This window comes from Peromyscus californicus, unplaced genomic scaffold, assembly GCF_007827085.1.
Source record: "Peromyscus californicus insignis strain IS unplaced genomic scaffold, ASM782708v3 Scaffold_13__1_contigs__length_99412109, whole genome shotgun sequence".
Lineage (NCBI taxonomy): Eukaryota > Metazoa > Chordata > Mammalia > Rodentia > Cricetidae > Peromyscus > Peromyscus californicus.
In genome coordinates, this window is record NW_026294424.1 from 9,394,592 (window position 1) to 9,419,603 (window position 25,012).

At 50.0% G+C, this 25,012-nt stretch overlaps 1 protein-coding gene across 2 annotated transcripts; it reads right to left on the reverse strand.

Moving 5' to 3' along the window:
• Positions 1–1,770: 1,770 nt before the first annotated feature.
• Npc1l1 (NPC1 like intracellular cholesterol transporter 1) lies at positions 1,771–25,012 on the reverse strand. Of its 2 annotated transcripts, XM_052734452.1 has the most exons (20): positions 24,962–25,012; positions 22,718–24,246; positions 20,707–20,807; positions 20,040–20,212; positions 19,674–19,802; positions 19,014–19,196; positions 18,351–18,465; positions 18,071–18,198; positions 17,524–17,661; positions 17,221–17,310; positions 14,371–14,561; positions 14,091–14,215; positions 13,527–13,653; positions 13,309–13,368; positions 12,645–12,729; positions 11,019–11,161; positions 10,535–10,766; positions 10,248–10,361; positions 9,996–10,158; positions 1,771–7,454 (listed from the first exon to the last, which is right to left on the reverse strand). In XM_052734452.1, the coding sequence occupies exons 1-20, from the start codon at positions 25,010–25,012 to the stop codon at positions 7,270–7,272; spliced, it is 4,062 nt and encodes a 1,353-aa protein (XP_052590412.1). In that variant the 3' UTR covers positions 1,771–7,269. The 2 variants fall into 2 exon arrangements, with proteins under 2 accessions (XP_052590412.1, XP_052590413.1); XM_052734453.1 differs by lacking the exon at positions 12,645–12,729 and having other exon boundaries at positions 11,019–11,169; positions 13,313–13,368.

The window sequence follows — 25,012 nt, forward strand, 5'->3', positions numbered from 1 at the left end:
ATCCTGTCTAGAAACAAAAACAAAAACTTTGTTTTAATGAATTGCACCTCTACTAGACTAACATCTACAAATTAATATACTTTTTTTTTAAAGACAGTGTCTCAAGCCAGACATTTGTGGTGGTGCATGCCTTTAATCCCAGCACTCGGGAGGCAGAGCCAGGTGGATCTCTGTGAGTTCAAGGCCAGCCTGGTCTACAAAGTGAGATCCAGGAAAGGCTCCAAAACTACACAGAGAAACCCTGTCTCGAAAAACAAAAAACAACAACAACAACAAAAAAAAGACAGTGTCTCACTATGCAGCCATGGCTGGCCTGGAACTTGCTGTGTACATCAAACTGTCCTCAAACTCACAGAAATCTGCCTGCCTCTGCCTCCCAAGTGCTAGGAGTAAAAGCAAATGCCACCAACAGAGCAAAATACTTATTTTACTTTTTTTTTTTTTTTTTTGGTACTGGGGATCAAACTCAGGGTCATGAGCTTGCTAGGCAAGTGCTCTACCAATAGGGACATCCCCAGCCCGAATATGTTTTGTTGTTGTTGTTGTTGTGTGGTTTATCGAGACAGGGTTTCTCTGTGTAGCTTTGCGCCTTTCCTGGAACTCACTCTGTAGCCCAGGTGGGCTTCAGCCTCGAACTCACAGAGATCCACCTGCCTCTGCCTCCCAAGTGTTGGGATTAAAGGCGTGTGCCACCACCTTCCAGCAAATCCAAAGAACTTTTATGTCTTACTCATCATTATTTACTATACTGGAAATCAATGCTTAAACTGATTAATTTGTAAATAATCATATACACATACCACATGTCAACATACTTTTAAAGAATATATTTTATTCTTTGACAACTTAATACATGTATACCCCAATTCCTCCCTCCCTCCCCAGCCCCCCATATGTTCTCCTGCCTCTTTTTCTTTTGTTCACCCCCACCTTTTTTTTTGAGGTAATTCACTGAGTCGAATTAGTGCTGCTTGCTGTCTACAAACTTTTCTTTTGGTTTGTTTGTTTGTTTGTTTGTTTGTTTGTTTGTTTTCAGAGCTGAGGACCGAACCCAGGGCCTTGCGCTTGCTAGGCAAGCGCTCTACTACAGAGCTAAGTCCCCGACCCCTTGTTTTGTTTTTTTAAGACAGGGATTTATTGTATAGCTCCTGCTGTCCTGAATCTCGCTCTGGAGATCAGGCTGGCCTAGAACTCACAGAGATCCTCTGGGGTTAAGGATGTGCACCACCACTGCCTGGCAAAAAGCTTTTAAAAAGAAATCGTGTAGATGCTGAAAAAAATGGCTTCATGGTCAAGAGCGCTTGCTCACATGCAAAATGTCCAAGCTAATGTCGGAGATCACCTTTGCTCACTCTCCGATCCCACTCACTGAGGCAGGGTCTCTCAGTCAAACACAGAGCTTGCTGCTATGGCTAGGCTCACCAGCCAGCTTGCTCTAATGATCTCCTGTCTGCCTTCTGAGACTGGAATTACAAGAAACCATTGATCACTGGGCAGTGGTGGCATACGCCTTTAATCCCAGCACTCAGGAGGCAGAGGCAGGCGGATCTCTGTGAGTTCGAGGCCAGCCTGGTCTACAGAGCAAGATCCAGGACAGGCACCAAGACTACACAGAGAAACCCTGTCTCAAAAAACCTAAAAAAAAAAAAAGAAAGAAAGAGAGAAGGAAAGAAAGAAAGAAAGAAAGAAAGAAAGAAAGGAAGGAAGAAAGGAAGAAAAGAAAGAAAGAAAGAAAGAAAGAAAGAAAGAAAGAAAGAAAGGAAGGAAGAAAGGAAGAAAAGAAAGAAAGAGAGAAAGAAGGAAAGCATTGATCATTACTTGGATTCTGGGGTCTGAATTCTAGTCCCCACACTTGCATGGCAAGTGCTTTAACCACTGAGCAATCTTCCCAGCCACTTTGAATAACTCTTTAATAACTAAAGTATCACAAGGAAGAGATCAGAAGTCAGTCAGAGTGGTACACATCTGTCATGCTAGCATCTGTTTGTAGAAGCAGAAGGATTAGAAATTGAATACCAGCCGGGCGGTGGTGGCGCACGCCTTTAATCCCAGCACTCGGGAGGCAGAGCCAGGCGGATCTCTGTGAGTTCGAGGCCAGCCTGGGCTACCAAGTGAGTTCTAGGAGAGTCGCAAAGCTACACAGAGAAACCCTGTCTCGAAAAACCAAAAAAAAAAAAAGAAATTGAATACCAACCAGAGCTACATAGAGTTCTGAGCCTGAGCCACATGACACTCTCGTTCAAAAAAGAGAATCAAGGAGAAATAGAATACAAAATAGGAAGGAAGGTTACTTATGAAAGCATTTGCATGAATTGCCCATTCAAAAAGCAAAGAAGATTATTTAACAATAAAACAAAGTCCTCAAGAAAGCTGGGAGATGAGTGATGGTCTGAAACAATGTTTGCTTGTATTCGGCATCCGAGGATTAGCAAGAATACACAAGTAGTGCAGTAAGTGTGCGGATAACTGTGCCATGAAGACATTTCTGACTAAAGGAGACTGGGGAGGGGGCTCAGTTACTGAAGTGCTTTCTGTTCAACCATGAGGATCTGCGTTCTGATCATGAGCAACCATGTAAAAAGCCCTGTGTGACAATGTGTGCTTATAATCCCAGTGCCCAAGCCGGGCGGTGGTGGCACATGCCTTTAATCCCAGCACTCGGGAGGCAGAGGCAGGTGGATCTCTGTGAGTTCGAGGCCAGCCTGGTCTACAGAGTGAGATCCAGGACAGGCTTCAAAGCTACACAGAGAAATCCTGTCTCAATAATAATAATAATAATAATAATAATAATAATAATAATAACAACCCAGTGTTCCAGAGGCAGTGTAGGAGGGTCCATAAGGCAGGTGTACTGAACATTCAGTTTAGCCAAATCCAGGGTCAATGAAGACCTTGTCAAAAAAAAAAAGAAAGGAAGGAAGGAAGAAAGGAAGGAGAAAAGAAAAACCTAAAATGGAGTAGGAAGCTAAACGTAATTTTACAGTGCAGCAAACACACTACTGTACATTTGCCCAACTTGTTTGAAAACTATGATCATATGAAAACCTGTAAAGAAATGTCCACTGCCTTCCTCATAACTGCTAAAAATAAGAAGCAGCCCAGTGGCCGTTACTGGGGAAATGATTCATGAAATGAAAACCATTCAGCCATAAGAAGTAATGAGCTATCAAGCAACAACAACAAAAGCAGCTTATCTTTTTATTATTAGCTGGTGGCGGGGGGTATAGGTATATATGATGAATGCACACATGTAGGAGGGTTGCCCACATATCTACATTTGGAGACCAGAGGTCAACATCATGTGTCCTCAGCAGTCTCTCTCCACCATCACACATCTCCCAGCTTTCCTTAGGACTTTATTTTGTTTATTTTGGTTTGTATCACAGAAGGTTTCTGTTTTAATTTGGGCAGATCTTTTGCTTTTACTTTATGGCTTCTGGGTCTATGCTTGGGAATAGTGTCCCTCCCAAGATTATATAGGCTCCCCTATGGTTTTTTTCTAGAGGTTGTACAGTTTTGTGGGCTTTAAAATATTTTATTTAATATTCATACATAGATATAGTGTGTTCAGATACAATCTACCCTCTATTCTCTTTCCTCCAGAACCTCCCCAACTCCACACAAGTTTTCCCTCCCAGCTGCCTGTGCATACTCTCTCTCCCCACAGCCTCTCTCTTTCTCTGAAGTTTTATATCCATTCAGTGCTGCCTATGTGTGCATGGATGTGGGACCATCTCCTGGAACATGGGTAGCTTCTCAGAGCCTGCATCCCTGGAGAAAAGTGACTGTTTATGTAGCCATCAGTTGCCAATACCGCCACAGGTGGGGTGACACTTGGTGAGCCCCTCCCTCATCCATGCTAAGATTTGGGCTGGCTTGTTCTTACACAGGTCTTGTGCCTGCTGTCCCGGCCCCTGTGAGCTCATGCGTGCAATGGTTCTATCCAGTGACAAATACTGTTTCCCTACAGTGGTCCACTCCCTCTGGCTCTTACAGTCTTTCTGCCCTCTTTTCCATGATGATCTCTGAGCCTTGTAGGGAGGGGACGTGATGTAGACGTCCCGCTTAGAGTTGAGCATTCTAAAATCTCTTATTCTCTGCCTGTTGACCAGTTGTTGTTGGCTGTATTCATCACCACCAACTTCAAAAAGAAGCTTCTCTGATGAAAGTTCAGAGATGCACTGATCTATGAGTATAACGATGAGGACTTGGAGGGAAGTCTGTAACTGTCCATTTAACAGAGTAATAATACTAGGTTCTCCCTTATGGCCTATGGCCTAGTCAGCTACAAGTTTTTAGCCCAGTTTATGGTACCAGGCATGTATGTGTTCTACCTTGCAGAGCTGACTGCAATCAGAAAGTGGTTTATTGGGGGCGGGGGGTGGTGGTGGAGAAATAGCTCCGCAGGCCGGGTGGTGGTGGCGGCGGCGGCGGCGGCGGCGGCGGCGGCGCACGCCTTTAATCCCAGCACTCAGGAGGCAGAGGCAGGTGGATCTCTGTGAGTCCGAGGCCAGCCTGGTCTACAGAGTGAGTTCCAGGAAAGGCTCCAAAGCTACACAGAGAAACCCTACTCGAAACCCCCCCCCAAAAAAAAAAAGGAAAAAAAGAAATAGCTCAGCAGTTAAGGGTATTGCTGCTCCTTGAAGAGGAACCCACATGGTGGTTCACAACAGTCTGTAACTCCAGTTCCAGGAGATCTGATGCCCTTTTCTGGCATCCACAGGCACCAGGGATGCACATGGTGCAAATACATAAATGCAAGTTAAACGTGCATATACATCAATCAATCAATCAATGGAAAGGTTCGTTTTTAAAAATTAGAAATTGGGCCGGGCGGTGGTGGCGCACGCCTTTAATCCCAGCACTCGGGAGGCAGAGCCAGGCGGATCTCTGTGAGTTCGAGGCCAGCCTGGACTACCAAGTGAGTTCCAGGAGAGGCGCAAAGCTACACAGAGAAACCCTGTCTCGAAAAACCAAAAAAAAAAAAAATTAGAAATTGGTTGGTTAGTCCCACAAATTTCATGTCACTATTGCACCTGTGGACGGACCTTGCTAGGCCAGTTATAGCTGGCTAGGGTCACAGCTGGATATAAGACAGAGTGGGATTTTCTTCCCCAGTAGCATGCATAGGACAGTTGATTTGTCCATTTTTATTGCTAGTGTGATGTGACATGCAGATACTTTATTTTGATCCAGACGACTCAATAGCTGCTCTCATGCCGTATACTTGAACGGTCTGTTCTTCCCTGATTTGAAATGTCAGTGTTAGAATCTATTTTGTTCTTCAAACCCATTTGTTTATCCTGCAGCTGTGGAGTTGTAACAATGTGACTTGTGAGAGTCAACCTCCATTCTGTGGCTGATCTCCTTTAACCAGATTTCCCATCCTTCCTGGCCTGCCAGTGACCCTCTTCAAGATCAGCTAGTCAAGTGAGATACACAGGGAGCTGGCAGACCGGAAAGCAGAGAGGAGGTCCCAGAGGTGCTGACTCCTTTCCATCTACCACAGCTGCTCCTCAGCTAAATAGGAGCTGGACACAGGGAATGAAAAAGCTCAAAACATTCATCTGGAATGTTCCTTGGCAATCTCACCCTGGCAGAGCACCTTTTCAGAGCTGGTAGTTTACTGAATGGGTCCCTCAATCTTGAATGCACCCTGGGATTCTCCAGCAGGTTCTCCAAATGTGCCTACTTCACAGGCTACACCAGGTGAGGGAAAAGCCCCGTGTTATAACCCTGCACCTTATGGTGATGGACAGTCCTGCCACCCATCACAGGCTCTCTATTTTCTTGAAAATAGAAAGGAAAAATATAACAAAACATAATATTTCCATAAATCAGTCCCCGATACACGTATCATTGTATCATATGCAAAAATTATCCTTAACCCTGAGGGAGCCAGAGCAGGACATGTGATGGAAACACCACTTCTGTTCACCAAACGTTTATTAAGCAGTCTGTGCTTCTCAAAGAACAAGGCATCTTCTCTGTCTCTGCCAGGTTGGGCAGACTGAAGCCAATGTGAAGCCAATGGGCCTGTGCTCCAGGCACAAGACCCAGGCTGGAACCTTCACACAGACACGCAGCTGCCTCTAACAGGCTTAACAGTTGCTGAAGCTACAGGCCAAACTGAATGCCATATTCCACATGAGATCAACCACTACCAGAGTGCTGTGAGAACCTCCTCCTCAGGCCAGAAAGAACAGTGGGTACTCTTTGTCTTTCCTGGTCTCCTACAATGTCACAGCCCAAGGTGGGGTCACTCTCTGTTCTCAGGATGCGAATGTTAAAAGACTTGCTGTCGTGGAATGGAGATTTGTTTTTTAATGTTCGCAAGGGTGCTGTTAACAAAGGCAGTTAGTTAATGTTACTGAAAGTAGTATCATGCTAGGGACAAGCTTGGATCTCTCCTTCGCTCACTCCCCTCTGCAGTGCTGAGGATGGAACGCAGCACCCCATGTACACAAGGCTAGCGTGCTGCTGCTCTACCACTAAGCTACGACCCCATCCTGGAATGGGGATCTTTTAAATTTTGTATTATATTTTATTTATTTATTGTGTGGGGGTGGGGGTGCCACTGCAGGCAACGTGGAAGTCAGAGGAGCATGGGGGAGAATTGGTCCTCTCCTTCCACCACGTGAGTTCCAGGGATCAAGCTCAGGTCATCAAGCTTCCTGGCAATCCCCTTTACCCACTGACCCATCTCACTGGTCCTGGAGATTGTTTTAAAAATCTTTTTTAGATTTATTTGTTTTGTGCATATGAGTGTTCCACCTGTACATAAAATACGTGCACCGCACACGTGCCTGGTGCCTGTGAAGGTCAGAAGAAGGTGTCACATCCCCTGGAACTGAGTTGTAGATGGTTGTGAACCACTATGTGGGTGCTGGGAACTGAACCTGGGTCCTCTGTAAGAGCAACAAGTGCTCCTTAACCACTGAGCCATCGCTCCAGCCCCTGGAGATATTTTTGATAAGGGAAGGAAAGGCTGGGTGAGAAATATATACCCTGACTGAGCCCGAGACAAACATCCTCAGCAGCTCCAGGACCCTGGACCAGAAGGAGGAGGCAATCTCACGCAGACCGAGACCTCGGGGACCTGGTGTGGGAGCAGGGGAGCCACTGCCAATGCTGATGGCTGCTTCATAGCCACAATGCCAGCCATTTTTCCGGAACAACTTCCCCTGAGCCTTGAGGACCACCAGAGGGAAGACCTTCATTGTCCCCTCATCAGCAAGAGCCACGGAGCCCGGATGAGCTCCTACCCCATTAAAATTTTTGGCCACTTTTGGGCACAGAGCCAGCAGCACTAGCTCCAGGGGTAAATTCTTCAAAGCTGTGATTAACATAGTCATTAGCAGGGAAGGGGTTCTTCAGGCAGGAGGGGTCTTGGGCTGCTGCTGCCTCTGTGGCTAGTTTCTCCTCCAGTACCAGAGCTGGGTTAACGTCAGGTCCTGCAGAAGAGAAAGAAGAACATGCACCCACAGTCAGAGAGGCATGCGGATGGCACAGGCGTCCCGGCCAGGGATGCAAATCCAGAAAGTGGGAGCTGGGCTCCGACTTCACCTGCACCCCTTTGCTCCCGCCTCACCCTGCCAACAGCCATTTCCGCCGGCGTTGCCACCCCCATCGCTCGTCGGCCTCAGCAGGCCTGCTCCCTCAAGGGCATCCCTGACAGCCAGTCTCTCCGTCCCTGCCTTCCTGGGGCAGTCTGGTACTAACACCACAAGCAACCCTGCTCTAGGAAGCACCCGTTCCTTACTCTGTACCACAAACCCAAGGCACAGGGCAACCAGGGCTCTGTACTTACTATGTGCCATTCTGGTCTCTGCCTACACACCCCCAGTTTCAGGGTGTTCCTGGCTACAGTACAGCATTTAGGACGATGGGAGGCTTGTAAGGTCCTTGGTGCTCCCCAGCCTCTGTCAGTCTAGAAACTTCCAGGCCACGGCTGGAGCATCTCCCAGGACTGGTACTTACTGTCCCTAACACATGCATTCTCCTCCCCAAAGATGGCCAGTGAGATCCTAGAGGTGACTCGAGTGTCACCCAACAATAAACTGACGTTGTGGCAAGTATTAACAACTGGCATCGGTAGTCAACATTCCCAGGTTTTCTCCAAGGAAATATTGGATGACAAGGTCAGAGTTTCAGCCACGAGGTCAGTCACTGCAGTGCTGGCAAGATTAGCACAGAGTCAGAAATAATCTAATGACCAGCCGTTGCAAGCTACCTGAATAAACGGTGGAGGACGTGAGACAGATGAGGGAAGCACACTTCTCCCTGGAGTGCTTGGGAGTTAAGCACTGTGAAGCGCCATTTCAAATCTACTAAAATCATTATTTGTTCTAATAAGTTCTTTAGACTATGTTGTAAGCACTCCTTCTGCCGTTTGTGTCCCTGTAAATAAGCAAAGATGTTGCAGGATGGGGCAATCCGCCTTCCTAAGCAGCAGCTGTGGGTTTCTTCCTTGCTATTCTGGCTGCCTTGAGAACGAACGATCAGCCAGACAACCCTTATGCCTGCACCTGCCGTAAGATGAACATGCCCCCTGGTGGTGATGCCGGAGAACTGTTGTAACTGATGCTAAGAGGCAAGGCTGTGACTGGCCCAGAGCACAAGCCAAGTGATGTCACTGATGCTAAGAGGGAAAGCTGCGATTGGCCCAAAACAGAGACTCAGTGATGACAATTGATGTTAAGAAGCAAGTCTGTGATTCCAAACATATGAACTGTGATTGACCCAAACACACCTCTTGCTCCCTAAGCAAGCTGCTCAAGTCTACTCAGGCAGTCTCACGGGCTGCCCCCTGGTGTTGCAACTTCAGGCCTTTTGCGTGCCCACCCTCTTGGGTGACCTTTTCTTCCTTTTAGAAGTGTGGCTGAGCTGGTAACGGGACAAAGGAAGTAGCATGGGTCCGGTAGCCGCTCAAGCAGAGACAGCAGCGGGGCGGCAGGCTACTTGAAGCCACGGTGCAGCTTTAGAGCAGCCACGGCAGGAGGAAGGGTGACAGGTGGGAAGAGATGGCAGGGGAGGGCAGAGAACTAGACGTTGAGGAACTGCAGAAGAGAAGCTGAATGCTCAGATTGCCCGCGGAGTCAAGTCCCCAGGGCCAAAGGTGTCAACAGCCTGGGCTGAGGGCAGTAACACCGGAGGCCACAGGGGCTCAGGGTCCTCACACCCAAGGCCTCCATACGGGCTGTAGTACTAAAGGTGCCACGGCTGTTGTTTCCAGCTGCCTTCTGCCACTGCTGCTCCTCCTGCTAAACACTGAAGAGCTCCCCTTTGCCTGCTGCCCATGATTCCTACCCAGGTGAAGGGCGGAAGAAAAAAAAAAAGAAGATAGAAAACAAAACAACAACAACAACAAAAAAACAAAACAGATGATAGAGCATACAATGGGACAGTGTTTTCAAACTATGAGTTTTTACCCACTAAAGAATCATTAAATGAAACTTGTAGATCAACACCAGAATTTTCAAATCAATGATAGGAAAGAACCAAAAATATCAGAATGCTTCGTGTATTAAGAGAAAGTACTATTTTGTAAGATACTTGCCCTAGTTACATATGTTTGTTTGTGTGCCCACACACATCATTTCTTAGTGTAAAATATATTTCTGTGCTTAGATGTGACTCCGTGGTACAGCACTTGCCTAGCACGTACAATATTCTGGGTTCCATCCCCAGAAGCACCAGGAAAGTGTGTGTGTGTGTGTGTGTGTGTGTGTGTGTGTGTGTGTGTGTGTGTACAAAGGCCATGTTTAAGAGTCCAACAGAGAAGTGCAACAGGGCCACACAAACAGTGCTGAAGACGCAGTCAGTTCCCAAAGGAAGGTGCTTGCAGCATAGTAAATGAAAAACAAAAGCTTCCAAAGTAGGACAAAAGGTCACAGTCCCGGCCTGGACTCCATGAGTTTTCCAAGGGAGCAGGCACCGTTCTGGTCAGTACTCATAACTGTGACATCCTGGCAGGGGTGGGCACGGGTACTCACCCAGATAGCTGAGGGCAACCGGCAGGAAGACCAGACCATGCAGCAGACCCAGCAAGGTGATCAGGAGGTTGAGGCGGAAGAAGAAGATCTGGATAAGCTGGGCATGGGCAAAGCCCAAGATGAGGATGCCTGGGAAGTTGGTCATAGCCACGCCAGCAAACACCTGGGTGGAATGTGGGGTGTCTTAGCCAGGAGTCAGGCAGGACAAAAGGGTCAGGTGGAGCACAGGATGACCCACCCCTCTCCACTCACCGCACTGCCCATGGAGACAGTAGCATCCTTGGCCCTCTCCAGCCGGGTAGGCTTGGTGCTTATAGCAAAGGACCGGGTGATGTGGGACACAAACTCCACAGACATGCCCACTGCCTATTGGTGGAGAGGGGAACTTCAGCTGACAGGGCAGAAGACAGGGAAGAGAGCCAGGCAGGTGTCTAGAGCCTACACAGAACGGGGGGGGGGGGGGGGGGGGGGGGGGGGGGGGCTTACGGGTTCAAATCCCCAACTGCCAAAGGCCACCTGTGACCCATCCTGCAGGTTACCGTGACAAGGTTGATGAGGGACACAGCGTTGTAGCTGATACCCCACACGGCCATGAGGCCGATGGTATCCACGAGGATCATGATGATGGAGAGCAGGTTGAGGATGCCCGAGCGCATGTCCAGGCCCAGCAGGAGGTAGCAGACCACAAAGGTGGGCACAAAGCAGAGAGCGAGAGTGAAGATTCCCTCGGGGAGAACAGTCAGGTACTGCTGATAGAACACGTTGGAGATCCTGCCAGAGAGCAGGGCATGGTCAGAGCACCAGCCATCCCACCGCAGAAGGAAAACATTAGACTTGGAAGTTTAAGCCGGATGCTGACTCATGTGAAAAACAGGCAGGTCCCGAGCTACCCCGGGGGACACCAGAGACCACGGTGGTCCTCACCCCTCAAGATCACACAAAAGCCTGCAGCCCCCCGACATCTCTTGTGTGGCTGTTACCTCCCACATCCCTGACCCAGCCTCCCCCCCCCCCAGTTCTCACGTGTAGGGGAAGACCTCAAAATTGGGGTCTGTCCCAGGCACTTTCCGGAGTTCAGCTGTGATATTGGCTGCTAGCAACCGGGACGTCCGGAGAGCTTCTGTGAAGTCCTGTGAGTTCCTCAGGGGCTTGTGGTAGGCCATGAACTGGGAGGCTGAATGACCCCAGCACATGAGAGAAGGAGAGTCAAAGGTCCCCCCACTCCCATATCCCAGAGACTGGCGTGATCAGACTGGGTTCAGGGTTCTGCCAGTGCTGCCTGAAAGTCCTCATTGATTTTCTACAAGATACCTGCATTTTCTTAGTTATTTCTAACGTGTACGAGTGTTTTGACTGCATGTATGTCTGGGCACCACATGAATTCCTGGTGCCCATGGAGGCCAGAAAAGGGCACGGGATCCCCTGTAACTGGAATTAAAGGCAGTTGTGAGCTGCCATGTGTATGCTGGGAGTCAGACTCAGGTCCTCTGGAAGAGCAGCCAGTGCTCCGAACCTCTGAGTCATCTCTCCAGCCCCAAGGCCTGCATTTGCACTTTGTATCAGCCCCACCACACACACACACACACACACACACACACACACACACACACACACACTCACACACACATATACACACACTCACACATACACACACACACACCTAGCTGCTCCTGCCACTCTTTGAGACCAAGACTGACCTTGACAGATGAAGCCTAAAAGATCATCCTTGGGGGCTGGAGAGAGATGGTTCATAGGTTAAGAGCACAGGCTGCTCTTCCAGAGGTCCTGAGTTCAATTCCCAGCAACTACATGGTGGCTCACAACCATCTATAATGAGATATGGTGCCCTCTTCTAGCCTGCAGGCAGAACATTGCGTACATGTGTACATCATAAATAAATATTTTTAAAGAAATCACCCCTGCATACCTAACCTATCATCCCAGTACCCCCAGGCTAAGGTAGGAAAATTACTGCAAGTTTGAGGGCCTCGGGAGCTAGACAGTGAGATACTGTCTCAAAAGCAAAACAAAACTAAGAGATTTCCCTGGCGAAACCAAATCCTCCTTTGCATGCTTTCCAAACATGCACTGGATTTTACATACAAAGTTATAGACTAATGTGGGCTACGTGAGACCCTGTCTCAAAAAAAATTAATTTTTCAGTTTGCCTATTCCTATAGGAACAGACTAGAAAGGCAGACAGGCAAACAAAAATGAGTGAATTATTAGAGCGGTGGCTTAGGGATCCTGCCAATAAGTACAATAAACAACATTTGCTAATTGTGTTCAGTAGGTATTGTGTCGGCATAGGAAGTGAGGCCATGCACACACAGGGAAAACCAAGACAGATGAGACACAGTCTTAGTGTACTAGGTGCCTGTGAAGCCTGGTGTCAGACCTGAGCACGTGCAGGTAGCTCACAGCCAGAGGGATGGTCATCCCCCTCCAGAGACATGGTCTAGCAAGTCTCAGGCAAGGCTTGGGCATATCTAACCATTCCCTGATGATGCTGATTCTGGTGTGTGTGTGGGGGGGGGTCCCTCCAAGAAATAACCCACACCTCTGTGCTTGACACCGATTTCCTTTTGTCCACATGGGTTCTGTCTGCCTTTGCACCCTAGAGACGCAGACCAGGGTAAGGTGGGCTACCCTCTTGGAAGATAGGAACTTTATAGAAGAGTTAGCTGGGGGGATGGAATAAGCGTGCTCCAGTTTGTAGCTAGTAATTCCAACTCTTGAGTTGTTTCAGTAAAAAAAAGGAATTCATTCAAAGCTCCCCCCATCTCCCACGACAGCTCCACCAGGGTACTCAACACTGGTGTGTACAGATGTAACTACAGCGGGCTGCCTCCCTGCAGAGGGCTGCCTGGTTCTGCTACCTGCCGTGTTACGCTGACAGCACACTGGATCCTTCTCCCCGCCGCCCCCACTTCATTCCACTACACAGAGGCCTCCTACCTCATTTAGCCAGCAGCTGCTGCCGACATCCCCACGTGAGATACACACGAGTGGACTATGTGTCAAGGTGAGTAGCTCCCAAGGATGACATGAGCTGTTAGAAAGGCTGCCACACATTCACGGTGGCCATGGACTTGGGGTCAAAGAGTGGGTGAAGTCCTAGCTCATGGAACTGGGAAGTAGGTTCCCTTCTGACAGGCCCAGGACAGTTACAGTTACACACACACACACACACACACACACACACACACACACACACACACCAGACACCAATCAGACACATACACAGGCGCTCTCTTGGGGGACTCTACAGCGGCTAGCTGACTTGAGACCTCCTCCCCAAACTAGGCCACACTTACCTATAACCTGGCCATCTGAGCTCAAATTCACGGAGGTTCGATACGCTGCTAGACCCCTGCCAAGAGGAGGCCAGAGTGAAGGCTTAGTGGGGATGAGACCTTGTCCTGTCGACCCACCCACCGTACCCCAAGAAGGCCTTGCACCCCTGTGTCCACCATCTCCAGAACCCACAAGTCTACCCCATCTCCAGCAGGAGTCACTCTCTGAACCTACCCTTTGGGACATCTGATGTTGGGTGGGTCGTTCAGGAACCAGGGCAGGTACTTGTGAAACTGTTCTGCCGTGGGCCTCACGGGGCCCAGAGTGAAGTCCATGCAGTTTCTTAAACAGTTCAAGGAAGCTGTGGGGAGGGGAGACTCTGGGCAGTGACACACCAGACAGGGAGACTCCTGTCCTGACTCCCACTCTGGGCCTCAATCCAAAGTCCCCCCCCGTTCTGAGGGGTTCACACCTGCCACCCCCTGTTGGGGGAGATGTGCCCCTCTTGGTCCCTACAGGCTGGTAGGAAAGGGAAGTTAGGTCAAGAAATAGGTTGTCTCACAGCTGTATACACAGCACCCCCACATGCGGGGCTACAGCTCCACTCCACTGCCCACTGCCCACTGCCCCCAACCAGCATGTGCTATAAGCAGAGGCATCATACTCCAGGAGCTGCCCAGGGATGAATGCCAAGGGCCTAGCCTGCCTGAACCCTATTTGGTGGGTTCTTTCTTTTCTCTGGCCTCAGTTTCCCTAAGCTGTAATGGACCATGAGCCCCCCTGCAGCCCCACACTCACTATCGGTTGAAGGACAGAAATCACCCTGATTGGGGCCAAAGACATAAAGGCGGCAGCAGGAGGATGGGGTTAACCAGTCGATGAAGTCGTCCACCCAGGAGGACGCAGCAATTGCCAGATAAGACCTGCAGCCAGACAATGGGAAGTGGGTAGAGCAAGTGAGGCTGGTGGTGACCCCCTTCCTGACCCCTGCCCTAGGCCGCCTCTGGCTTTGTTAGAGAAAACAGGAGAGGAGGCAGAGAGGGAGCAGGTCCGGGTGTTGGGGAGACCAACCACTTACTGTTCGGGGAACTCGGTGGCATACTGGATCTTCTGGGTTAGAGAGAAGCTGTCACAGCCCGCACTAGAGCAAATGGCATTCATGCCTGCCTCACTGGAGAAGTTGTAGCCCGAGGTGGTGACAAAGTACACCGGAGGCCCCACTTCAAAGTACCGGTTCAGATAGAGGAAGTAGTCTATCAAGTAGGAGTCCTGGGAAAGAAGAGAATCTGGGAGTCTCAGGAGACCGTATGCGCCCATAATGGCCTTGCCCCCACTTCATACAGAGGTACATGCTGAGAAGTACGTGCAAAGGCACCTGCTGGGGTCAATGGAGAGGTATACAGAGGAACACATTCAGAGGTACACACACAAGGCAGACGCTCAGACGTATACACATAGATACACACTCAGATATGCGCGCTCAGAGGCACATGTAAAGGAACTTACTCAGAAGTATACAGAGTGCATGCACACATACATACAAGATACAGACAGAGGCACACACAGAACTGTGTACTTAGAGGAACGGGCCCTGATACACACATGAAGTACACACCAAGATACACACAGAGAGGTCTCAGGAGACAGCAAGTAGACCGATATATGCATTGTAAGAATTTCGGAAAGAGAAGAAAAAGTAAAGGAACAGATAGATTATTTGAAGAAACAATGGCCCAAACTCCCCCAAATTGATGAAAGACATAATACAAACATTAGCGGAATTCAGCAACGACTAATAGAATAAACTCAAACAAATCTAGCCCAAAGCACATTGTTATGCACTGTCAAAAGCCAGCATCAAAGGGCACTGGAGACAACCCAAGAGAAATGGCTTGTCACCAGGAAAGGATACGATGCATTGGTTTCCACATTTCTCATCAGCAACCTCGAAGAAGGTGGACTTATACATTCAAAGTGCTAAAGGGAAGAAAGACCCTCACTTGCAGCAAAACTGCCCTTCAGAGAGGAGGGTTAGGGATGAAGCTCGGGTGAGCGTGCATGCTGGGCATGCAGGGAGTCGGTGGCTTAGGCCTAGCGTGGTGGCGCACACCTTTAGTCCCATGACTTGAGAGGCTGAGCCAGGCGATCTCTGTGAGTTCAAGGCCAGCCTAATCTACAAAGTGAGTATATAGTGAGGCAGGGCTTCATAGTGAGACCCTATCTCAAAAATAAAAGTGTAGGAGGATGTGGTTCTTAGAAGAAATTAAATCATAAGTAAACAGAAACACATCCCGCGTTCATGGTCTGGATGACAAATATTGTTCCAGTATCAGTACTACCAAAGCAAGGCCATCTAAAGATTCAGTGCAATCCCCGTGTATAAATACCAATGACAGTTTTTGAAGAAATCTAAAAATTTCAAGCTAAATTCAAATATAATCTCTAGAGAACTCAAATAGCCCAAGAAGTCTTGACAAAGAACAAATTTGAAAGACTCACACTTTCTGGTTTGAAATTTTACTAATATGAGTGGTGGTGACCCATGACTTTAATACTAGCATTCAGGAGGCAGAGGCAGGTGGATCACTGTGAGCTAGAGGCCAGTCTGGTCTACAGAGCAAGTTCCGGGAGAGTTAGGACTACACAGAGGAACCCTGTCTCAGAAAGCAAAAAAAAAAAGAAAAAGAAGTTTGACTCCTAGCCGGGTGGTGGTGGCGCACGCCTTTAATCCCAGCACTCGGGAGGCAGAGGCAGGCGGATCTCTGTGAGTTCAAGGCCAGCTTGATCTACAAAGCAAGTTCCAGGAAAGGCACCAAAGCTACACAGAGAAAGCCTGTCTTGTAAAAAAACAAAAACAAAACAACAACAACAACAACAAAAAGCAAATTGAAACAACTATAAAGCCAGGCAGCAGTGCTGCTGGGGGTCTCAAGAGGCCAAAGCAAGAGGACAGGCCATTTCAGACCAGCCTGGGCTACAGTGAGACCTTGCTCAGCAAAACAAAAGAATCCACCACTACAAACAGATACTACTTGTACCCTGTACTATGACTGGAGAGACAGACAGAGAGAAAGAGAGAGAGAGAGAGGAAGGAAGGAAGGAAGGAAGGAAGGAAGGAAGGAAGGAAGGAAGGAAGAAGGAGAAGGAGGAAGAGGAAGAGGAGGAGGAGAAGAAGAAGAAAGGAAGGAGGAAGAAGGAGGAGGACGGAGAAGGAGGAAGAAGAAGAGGGAAGAAGAGGAGGAGGAAGAAAGAAGAAGACCAAGACAAAGCGAGTTCCAGGACAGCCAAACACAAACAGCTGTTACACATTGAAAAACTGTTTCAAAACAAACAAACAAAAAGGACAGACAGGGTATGACTTTATAGCTTACTATAAAGCACTTTCCCAACAAAGTGGGAGATCCCAGATTTGATCCCAACACTGAAAAAAGACACAGACAAATGACAAGTGTTGGGGCTGGTGGGTTGTCTCAACAGTTAAGAGCACTTGCTGCTTTTCCAGAGTACCTGGGGTTCAATTCCCAGCACCCACAGGACGACTCACAACCATCTGTAACCTCAGTCCCAGGGGATCTGACACCCCTTTTTCTGATTTCTGCAAGCACCCAGCACCCACATAACACATAAACATACATGCCGGCAAAACACTCATACACGTAAAAATAATAAATCCCCAAACAAGCATCAGTGAGGAATTCACATAGAAGGAAATAGCAGCCCCTGTGTAGATAGCCACACGGAGAGACCTCCGGTACAGGGCGTCTATTATGGCCTAAGCCAGCACTCGGCCCTTGCACTTAATAGACATGGATGTGGTTTCCGAGAGGTGCCAAGCCTTGTCTCATGTGTCCTCCCAAAAAAAAACCACCCTCTGGCACTGCTGCCCCTCCCAGGTCTCAGGACCAAGGGCTGAGAAGAGGAAGCTCACCTCGGGCAGAGCCAGTTCCTGGTCCAGCCCCACACTGATGTGGCACATGAGGTAGAGATTTGCTCCAAACAGGGTCAGAAACAGCAGCAGCTAAGGGGGAAACTGGCACATGAGAACCTCTCCCCAAACAGCCTCCATCTTCCCCCAAACTTGAATGGCTTTCTTGGGGATTCTGGGAAACACCCTGGAGTTGGACAGACTCAAGCTGTAGCCACAAGTATCTGCCCTGGACCTGGGCAGCCACCCCACCATGCTCCTCCTGGTCTTTCTCCCAAAGTGGCACAGCCCCCTCGGCCCACGTACCACAACAGGACGGGTGAACCTGTGCAGCAGGAAGGGAGCGTATATCTTCCGGAAGAAGCGGAGTAAGAGCCCCTCTTTTTGTTCAGGTTGGGGTAGTTTCCCGTTTGAAAAGCAGCATAAGAAGTCGGGGCGAGAGGCCTAGAGAATGACAACCTCTCAAGACCAGGTCCAAGGCAGACCCCAGGAACCACTCCACCCAGGGAAGCCCCAGAGATGGCCACTACCATTTTTGTTGCTTTTATTTCCTGCCTTAATCAAATACTGAATTTTACATCATTAAAAAACCACCAGCTTGACTTCTGTTAATGTTATAATTTATTTTGTAAACCTACATACTTTTAGGAGGTTTGATTATACTCCCAAAAATACATTCTCTTTCTGTGGGAAATTACAGAACACAGAGCCCAAACATCCTCTGTCAGAATAATGCTTCTACCCCCTACCCCTAGCTCTCCTGGCTATCTCTGTGGTAGTAATGCCACATCTTCCAGGGAATGTGGGGACCCAGGCAGGGTAAATCCCTTGGTCCTGGTCTAGTTGGCGTTACCTCTTGCCTCTTGCTATCCAGGGAGAGTAGGGCCACAAAGGCAGTCATCTGGAGCAGGAAGTCGAGGATAATCGCTAAGCCAGCGGTCAAGGCAAAGGTCCTCACAGCTGGCATTGGGGTCAGGGCCCCTGTTGAGGGCACAGAGTCTGTCAGATCATCCTGGCATCGTGGGCCAGATGTCAGCACAGACGGTTTAAAGAAGGAAATGCCCACTGCCTTCCGAAAACCTCGCCCCCACATAGACTAAGCTCCTGCGTGGGGAAGGACAGCCCTCGCTCACCCAGAAAGAAGCAGATGGCCTCAGAGAGGCTGCACAGCAGCATGCTGGGGGCCACACTGCCCAGCGTCCGGCCAATGTGAGCCTCTCGCTCTTCCCCAGGCTTCCTAGGCAGCCTCTGTGCGGGCAAAGAGAGGGAGTGTACAGGGTCTGCCAAGGTCACCAGACTTTAAAGGCCAGCAGCAGGTTGGTGAAGGACTTAGCGTCCTGGTCAAATTTGAGGAACTGCCAGACCTTCTGGAGACAGAAGAGCCTCCTAACAACTCACAGCCACACTTTCTGCTTCTGTGTTGTAGCCTAAAGAACCACTCAGTGTATAGTAGATATGAAAGGACCAAGCATTCTTGTCACTAAGCACTTGACAGCAAAGAGGTGTTATATGGACTCTGGTTTGTGCTTGCCATGGGATACCACACACAGTAGTGTAAGGCAGGAAGGAGGCAGCTCTAATACATGAATACAGAAAGCTCACTGGACAGCGTATGTGGTCAGCTGAAAGCAAGTTCAAGATGACACAAGAAGTCTGAGTGAGTTTGTGTCAACCCACGCTACTTCCTACACGTAGAAGTCTGCAGAGAAGAGTCTTCAAGAATGCCAGCAACTCTATGTGGCCTTCGTCTAATGACGATGTTGGGCTGCCAGTGGGTATGAAAAGCCCCTTCTTACCTGGTACTCAAGAACAAAGATGAAGATGTTGTCTGCTCCCACGGCCAGCACCAGGAAAGGTACCACTTGGATGATAACCAGAGAGGAGGGGACACGCAGGTAGGAGTAGAAGCCCATGGAGGCCACGACTGCTCCCAACACAACAGCCACCCCACCTAGGCCCAGAGTCGCCTTGGAATCCACCTGCAATGCAACTAGGCTCAGCCGGGTGCCTACCAGAGCACCTGCCCAGATCCTCCTTACTCCCCAGGTTGGGTGAGGAACCGCAGGTACTCTTGGTGCTCACAGGTGCTCAGTGCCTCCCACCTCAATAAAGAACCCATATGTGTGTTAAAGTCTCTATTCCAAACCATCCTCCCTGAGGCAGGCCCGTGGCACCCAAAAGTGCAGGTGTGTCTGGCTGCATCTTCCTAGAATTGTGTTGCATGGCCTTTTAAACGGTAGCTTAGCGTGTGGATAGTGGGGCTATGTTAGAGAGCAGGAAGAAAACTCTGGGCCTTTCAACACAGAGCACATCCAAGAAGTACTACCCTTCGAGGAGTTCTCTTGGAATGTGTCTAACTCACTATGTTGAGGAGCCCTCGCTACGAATGCTTTAGAAGGTCTTTTAGAGATGTCCTAGGCTCTGAGTCCCTCTTGCTCTGCCCCGCCCACTCTCACCACTATTCGGCTGCATTTGGAGTAGCTGCCCAGGGCCAGGGAGATGTACAGGAAGACGATAATGTAGCTGATGGCGAAGATAGGCAGGTCCTGGATGGTGGTGCGGTTGATCTCATCCTCCAGAGAGCGCTAGGAGGACACAACCAGGTCACCGGCCACATACTGGGTTTCTTTGTTGAGTGGCCCACTGATGCTCTGGGGAACTACAGGAGCCTCTAACACAAGCACCCTATCAGGGTGGGCCCAGGCTTTCACTGCCCAAGGCCGTTCAGGAACAAGTAGAGCCAGGATGCGGATTTGACTGGAATTGGCCCAAGATGATTAGGGATTGCAAACAAGGAAGCCGGAACTCTGCGGGGTCCCTACCTCAGCTGAGAACGCAACTTGGAACTTGTCAGCCGTGCTGTTCTGAAAGTCTTGCATTTCCTTCAAAAAAGCCTCCTCCCAGAGCTTAGCCTGGGCCATGCGGGGATCATCAGCGGGGTAGTTATTGAGCGAGAAGGTTATGATCAGCGCCTCTGCCTCGGAGTAGTCCGTCCCTGGGAAGAGAAACTCTGAGCCTCCCTCCTAGTACACCTTTGCCCCTCAAGTTGTGCCCCCATTCCTCTTCCTCTCCTGCTTCCCCACCCCAACAATAGCCTTATCCAATGCCCCAATTCCCTTTCCCAGCACAAAACCAGGGCTCCCAGGCAGCATTAAGAGATGAGGGGAGGGGCTGGAGAGATGGCTGAGCAGTTAAGAGCACTGGCTGTTCTTCCAGAGGTCCTGAGTTCAATTCCCAGCAACCACATGGTGGCTCACAACCATCTATAGTGGGATCTGATGTCCTCTTCTGCAGATAGAGCACTCGTATACAAAAAATAAATAAATCTTAGAGAGAGAGAGAGAGAGAGATGAGGAGAATGGCAGAGGGGAGGTAGGAAGCATCTTCTGCAGCCCCCTTAAGCCAGGCCCCCAGGTCCTGGAAACACCCATCACCATGGCCTCTCCCTTCTACCTATTATTCCTGCCCCCAAACTGCCCCTTCACTTACCTTTGTACCCCCCGACAGCAAGGAAGGGGAAGACAGGGGCCCCGTAGTCAGCTATGCAGCTCAGACCCAGAGACGTGCCGTCCTTGAACGTGAGAGGGGCACTAGAGGGAAACCACAAAGGGAAAGAGGCTTTCCTGGCCCTGCCTGGTTCCGTTGGCCCCACCCTGCCCAAGGCCCTCAACTCCCTGAGTGAGGAGCAAAGGCTTCAGACTGCCTGACCCAGAGGGTTCAAAATGACCATCTGTCCATAAGGTGGTCTCCTGAGGTCCCCTAGTCCATAGAACCAGGTTGGGGCTGCCTCAGGTGTCTCCCTTGGACAGGTACTGTCTCTCTGTGCTTCACATTTCCCCTTCCAGACCTGTCGTTACCTCAGCTCCAAATGAGCATCCCAATTAAGTGAGAAAGCCCAGATTTGAGCCGTGACCATCTCCTGCACATCTCCTGCTGTTCTTCATTTCCTCCCTCCCAGAGCCTGAACCCTCCAAGTGTTGAGTTGAGCCCTGGAGCTCAGAGCCACGTGTCTATAGCTCCCCAGCCAGTGCTCTTGGACAGGCTTGTCCTCTTCAACTAAACCCTTTCTACAGAGCACAAAAGCTCTTTACACACATTCTCAGCTCTGAGGAGTCTATCAGTCAACAGCACCATCTAAGAGAGCCAAATTGCTGTGTGACCTGAAGAAGCTTACCCTATCTCCCTGAACTTCAGTTTTCAGGTCTATGAAATAAGCATAATCAGCTCACCAAGAGTTGCGAGCATCCAAAATCACAATAAAGACGGTAGCAGCCAAGCATGATAGCATAGGGCTGCAACCTCCGTTACTCAGGGGGCTGAGGGAAGAGCGTGAATTTGAGGACAACCTTTCAAATAGTGTGACTCACGATCTTAAAACAAAATCAACAAGAGCAACAAAAATCCCGCAGCATCTAGGATGGCTGATCTCCGATGCCTCTCCATGGCCCCTCTCTGTTCTGCTGTCTCGGAGAGATATCACAGACACCCAACCCGCACTTGACACTCAGCTGAGGATGGACAGACAGTCAGTAGCATGGAGAGACAGCAGAGGCTTCCTCCTTTAATCTAGGGAATCTTAAAGAATTCGAGGCCTGGGCTCTGCAAGGTCAAAACTGTTTCCATAACAGCACTCGTGTCCTTGGCTGCTGTAGCCCTCCCCTGCTCTTGAGTGTAAGGTGGGCAGAAGACAGCCGTTTTGGGCCCTTCACACTCCACTCCTTTCTCCAGGAGCCCCCACCACTCCTGGCCCAGTGGCCCTGCTGGCATCCTGTTTATACCACCCAACATGGGCAAAGCCAGAAGCAGAACCTCAACGGCATCAAGGTGTGGGTGAAACTGCCCTAGAACACCTGGCCTGCTGCCTGGGACCAGAGACTAGCCAAGTCTTGGTCAAGTCCAAATGAACTTATTTCTCGCCAATTCCTAGGCTATCAAAGGCCCTACAGATCCTGGCAGACTCGAGAAAACAAAATAGTACAAGCATAAACACTACCTGAGCCATCACTTTGGGATTTAAACTAAGACTACACCAAAGGCAGAAGAGAGGGCTCAGTGGCTAAGTGCTGTTCTTGCAGAGGACCAGAGTTCAGTTCTCAGGATCCACCTGGTGGTTTGCAACTGACCTTAACTCCAGTTCTTGTGAATCTAGCAACTTCTTCTGGCCTCTGCAGCATCAAGCACATATATAAGCCACGCATATACATACAAAAAAAATATTTGTTCATATAAGATTAAAATAATTCTAAAAATTATTAAGACCACAGTAGGGCCATCGTGGACAGAAAGACCATATGGACTTGAGTTGGAAGGACTATTAAGACAAATGTACTGCAGAGAACAGGGATAAGATGGGAGTCAGCCCTGAGAAGAGAGACTCAAGGAGACTCCGACACACAATGGCCCTGATGTGCACACGTAGGAGCTCTCCCTGACTCTGATGGAGCTGCATTCTGGCCTGGTTCTCAGGGGGGCATAGCAGCTCCCACCTGCTCCTACTCACTTTGCACAGTACAGGAAGTGGTCCCTCCAGTCCACCAGGGAAGTCTGGCCACTGAGCGTCTGATTGGCCGTGAGGAGCAGGAGTGTGCGGTTGTTCTGGAAGTACTGAAGGAAGCTGTTGACACAGCAGTCAGAGAGGCTGGTGTTGTGCGGGTTGAGGGGGGCATAGCAGATGTCCTGCAGGGAGATGTTTCGCTGCGCCTCAGGGGACCACACCTGCAGCTGTCGAAGTCTCTCTTGGAGCTCCAGCAGGTCCAGGAGCAGGTCCAGGGACAGGATCCCGCTGAAGTTCTTGGGCCCTAGAAGCAGGGAGTCGTACCTATAGCTGGACCTGTTCCGAGCTGTCACAAAAACCTGGTTGGTTCGGAAGAAGGGGCCAAAATGCTCGTCGTGGAAAGCCTTCTCTTCCCGGGCTTGGCTTTTGGGGGCTGACCATAGTTCCACAGGGTCTGTGGTGAGTTCTATGTAGATCAGGCCTACTGACAAGGCGATCACAACCATTAAGGACAGTGCCAAGACGGTGAGTGGCCATGAGGCCACCCTTGTGCCCCAGCTCTGGAAAAACCGGCCAAGGACGGTATGAGGTGAGAATTTGCTCTTTTGAGAGAGGTTGGGGGCTTCCTGGGAGTCTGTTGTCTTGCCCTTGTTCCTGTTGGAAACCACTCGGAGACGCACGAGGATGGCAGTGAACAACACAAAGACCGAAGTGAAGATAATGATGAGAGCCAGCCAGCCTGGCATTTGACCCATGTAGAAGGAAGGGCTGAGGGCCGGGGGCTGAGGAATGACAGGGCAAGACGCTGCGCAGTCCTGGCAGGAACAGGCTGCCAAGTCTGCACCCTGGGTCTCATTGCAGGGTGTGATCTCCCCATTCAGAGGCTGCATCCCATCTGGCAGGGCCTGGTCAGGCTCCAAGAGGTGGAAGGTGATGTCCAGAGGAGCCAGGCCGTTCCCTGTGTCTCCCTGGAAGTTCAGCCAACGCTGGGCATTGCAAAGGGCAGAGCCGTACACCCCACACATGCTGCCCACGGCCAGTGATGCAGCCGCAGGGATGCGTACCCGGCTACAGGACTCATAGGCCTTTTCTGCAAAGCTGCGCTGGTAAAAGGCTTCATAGGCCACCACAGCTGGAGGCTGCCCGGCGTCCCTCTCAGCCACACGGGTGACGTTGATGAAGAGGCTCTGGTTAGGGCTGCAAGTGTTGTGGCAGTGCAAGCTCCCAAAATTGTCAGCGCAGGCCGGGCAGCGGGTGAGGAGGGCCTTGGTGATAGATAGGCTCCTTTCTAGCGACACCAGCTGATTGGTAGAGCAGCAGGCGAAGGTGGTGTTGGGGCCGTTGTACAGGCTGGGACAGATGCGCTGGAGGAGGGCCAGGTGGGTACCTGTGACATGCTGGGCCGGGGTATTAGACAGGCAAGATACATTGGACAGTGACGTGAGGCCTCCAGACAGCTCTGGATTCTTCCCACACTCTTCATAAAAGGTGCAGAAGCCAGCCTGATGAACGGGTGTGTATATCTCACCCTGGGCCTGCAGAGAAGACCAATAGCCCCCATAAGCCCTGAGGCTGGTTGGCCCAGTCAAGCAGTATCTGGGCAGTGAGAGGCCAGAGAGAGTGCGTGGGAAGGAAGGACACCAAATAGGGGGTTGGAAGAGCTATGGGGAGGCTCATGGGGCACGTGCTGTCCTTAGGGTGCCAATGGAGGAGAGACACTCTCCCAGTGGATAGTGATAGGGTTATTCAGAAAAGGAAGTGATCTGATAGAGTGTGGCTTTCAGAGGTCATCATGCAAAGGAGATGGAGAGGTGGAGGGACCCCCACTACTGTCAGTCTGAGTCTCTAGGCTGTACTCCACACCAAGGCCAGGGTCCCTTGTAAAGGGTCTGTACAAGAGCCTCCTGTCCCACATCCTGTGTTACCAAATGCTATCACCCACCTCTGAGAGCAAGCCGGGATGGTAACAAGACCTCCTCCCAAACACAGAATATTTAAAGTGATGTTCACCTACGATCCACCTCCAGCACCCAACTCAATCCCCACTTAACCACAGGCCAAGGCCCCACACATTTGCCTCTCTGACCCTCTGTCCCTTCAACCCCTTGACCTGGAGACCGCTCCACCAACACTTCTCTGCGGGCATGGGAGACCCCCCACGGCTGTGTGACCCTGCCTCCGTATAAGGTACCCAGCTTGCCTGGCCCTTCATGGGAGGTACTAAGAAGTAGCCACGAGCAACAGACTTACTGAATTCAGGAGTAGGGCCCAGAGCAGCCATCCCCGCAGGCGAGCTGCCAT

Bases quoted from the DNA above. Each gene is read 5' to 3' on its own strand.
- Npc1l1 (XM_052734452.1), bottom strand. From the start codon at position 25,012: ATGGCAGCTCGCCTGCGGGGATGGCTGCTCTGGGCCCTACTCCTGAAT. The intron at 18,199-18,350 runs GTGAGCGAGGGC...TGCCCTCAACAG, and splicing joins GGCCATCTGCTTCTTTCTGG to GGGCCCTGACCCCAATGCCA. The intron at 17,311-17,523 runs GTACGTGGGCCG...TTTCCCCCTTAG, and splicing joins GGTTCACCCGTCCTGTTGTG to CTGCTGCTGTTTCTGACCCT.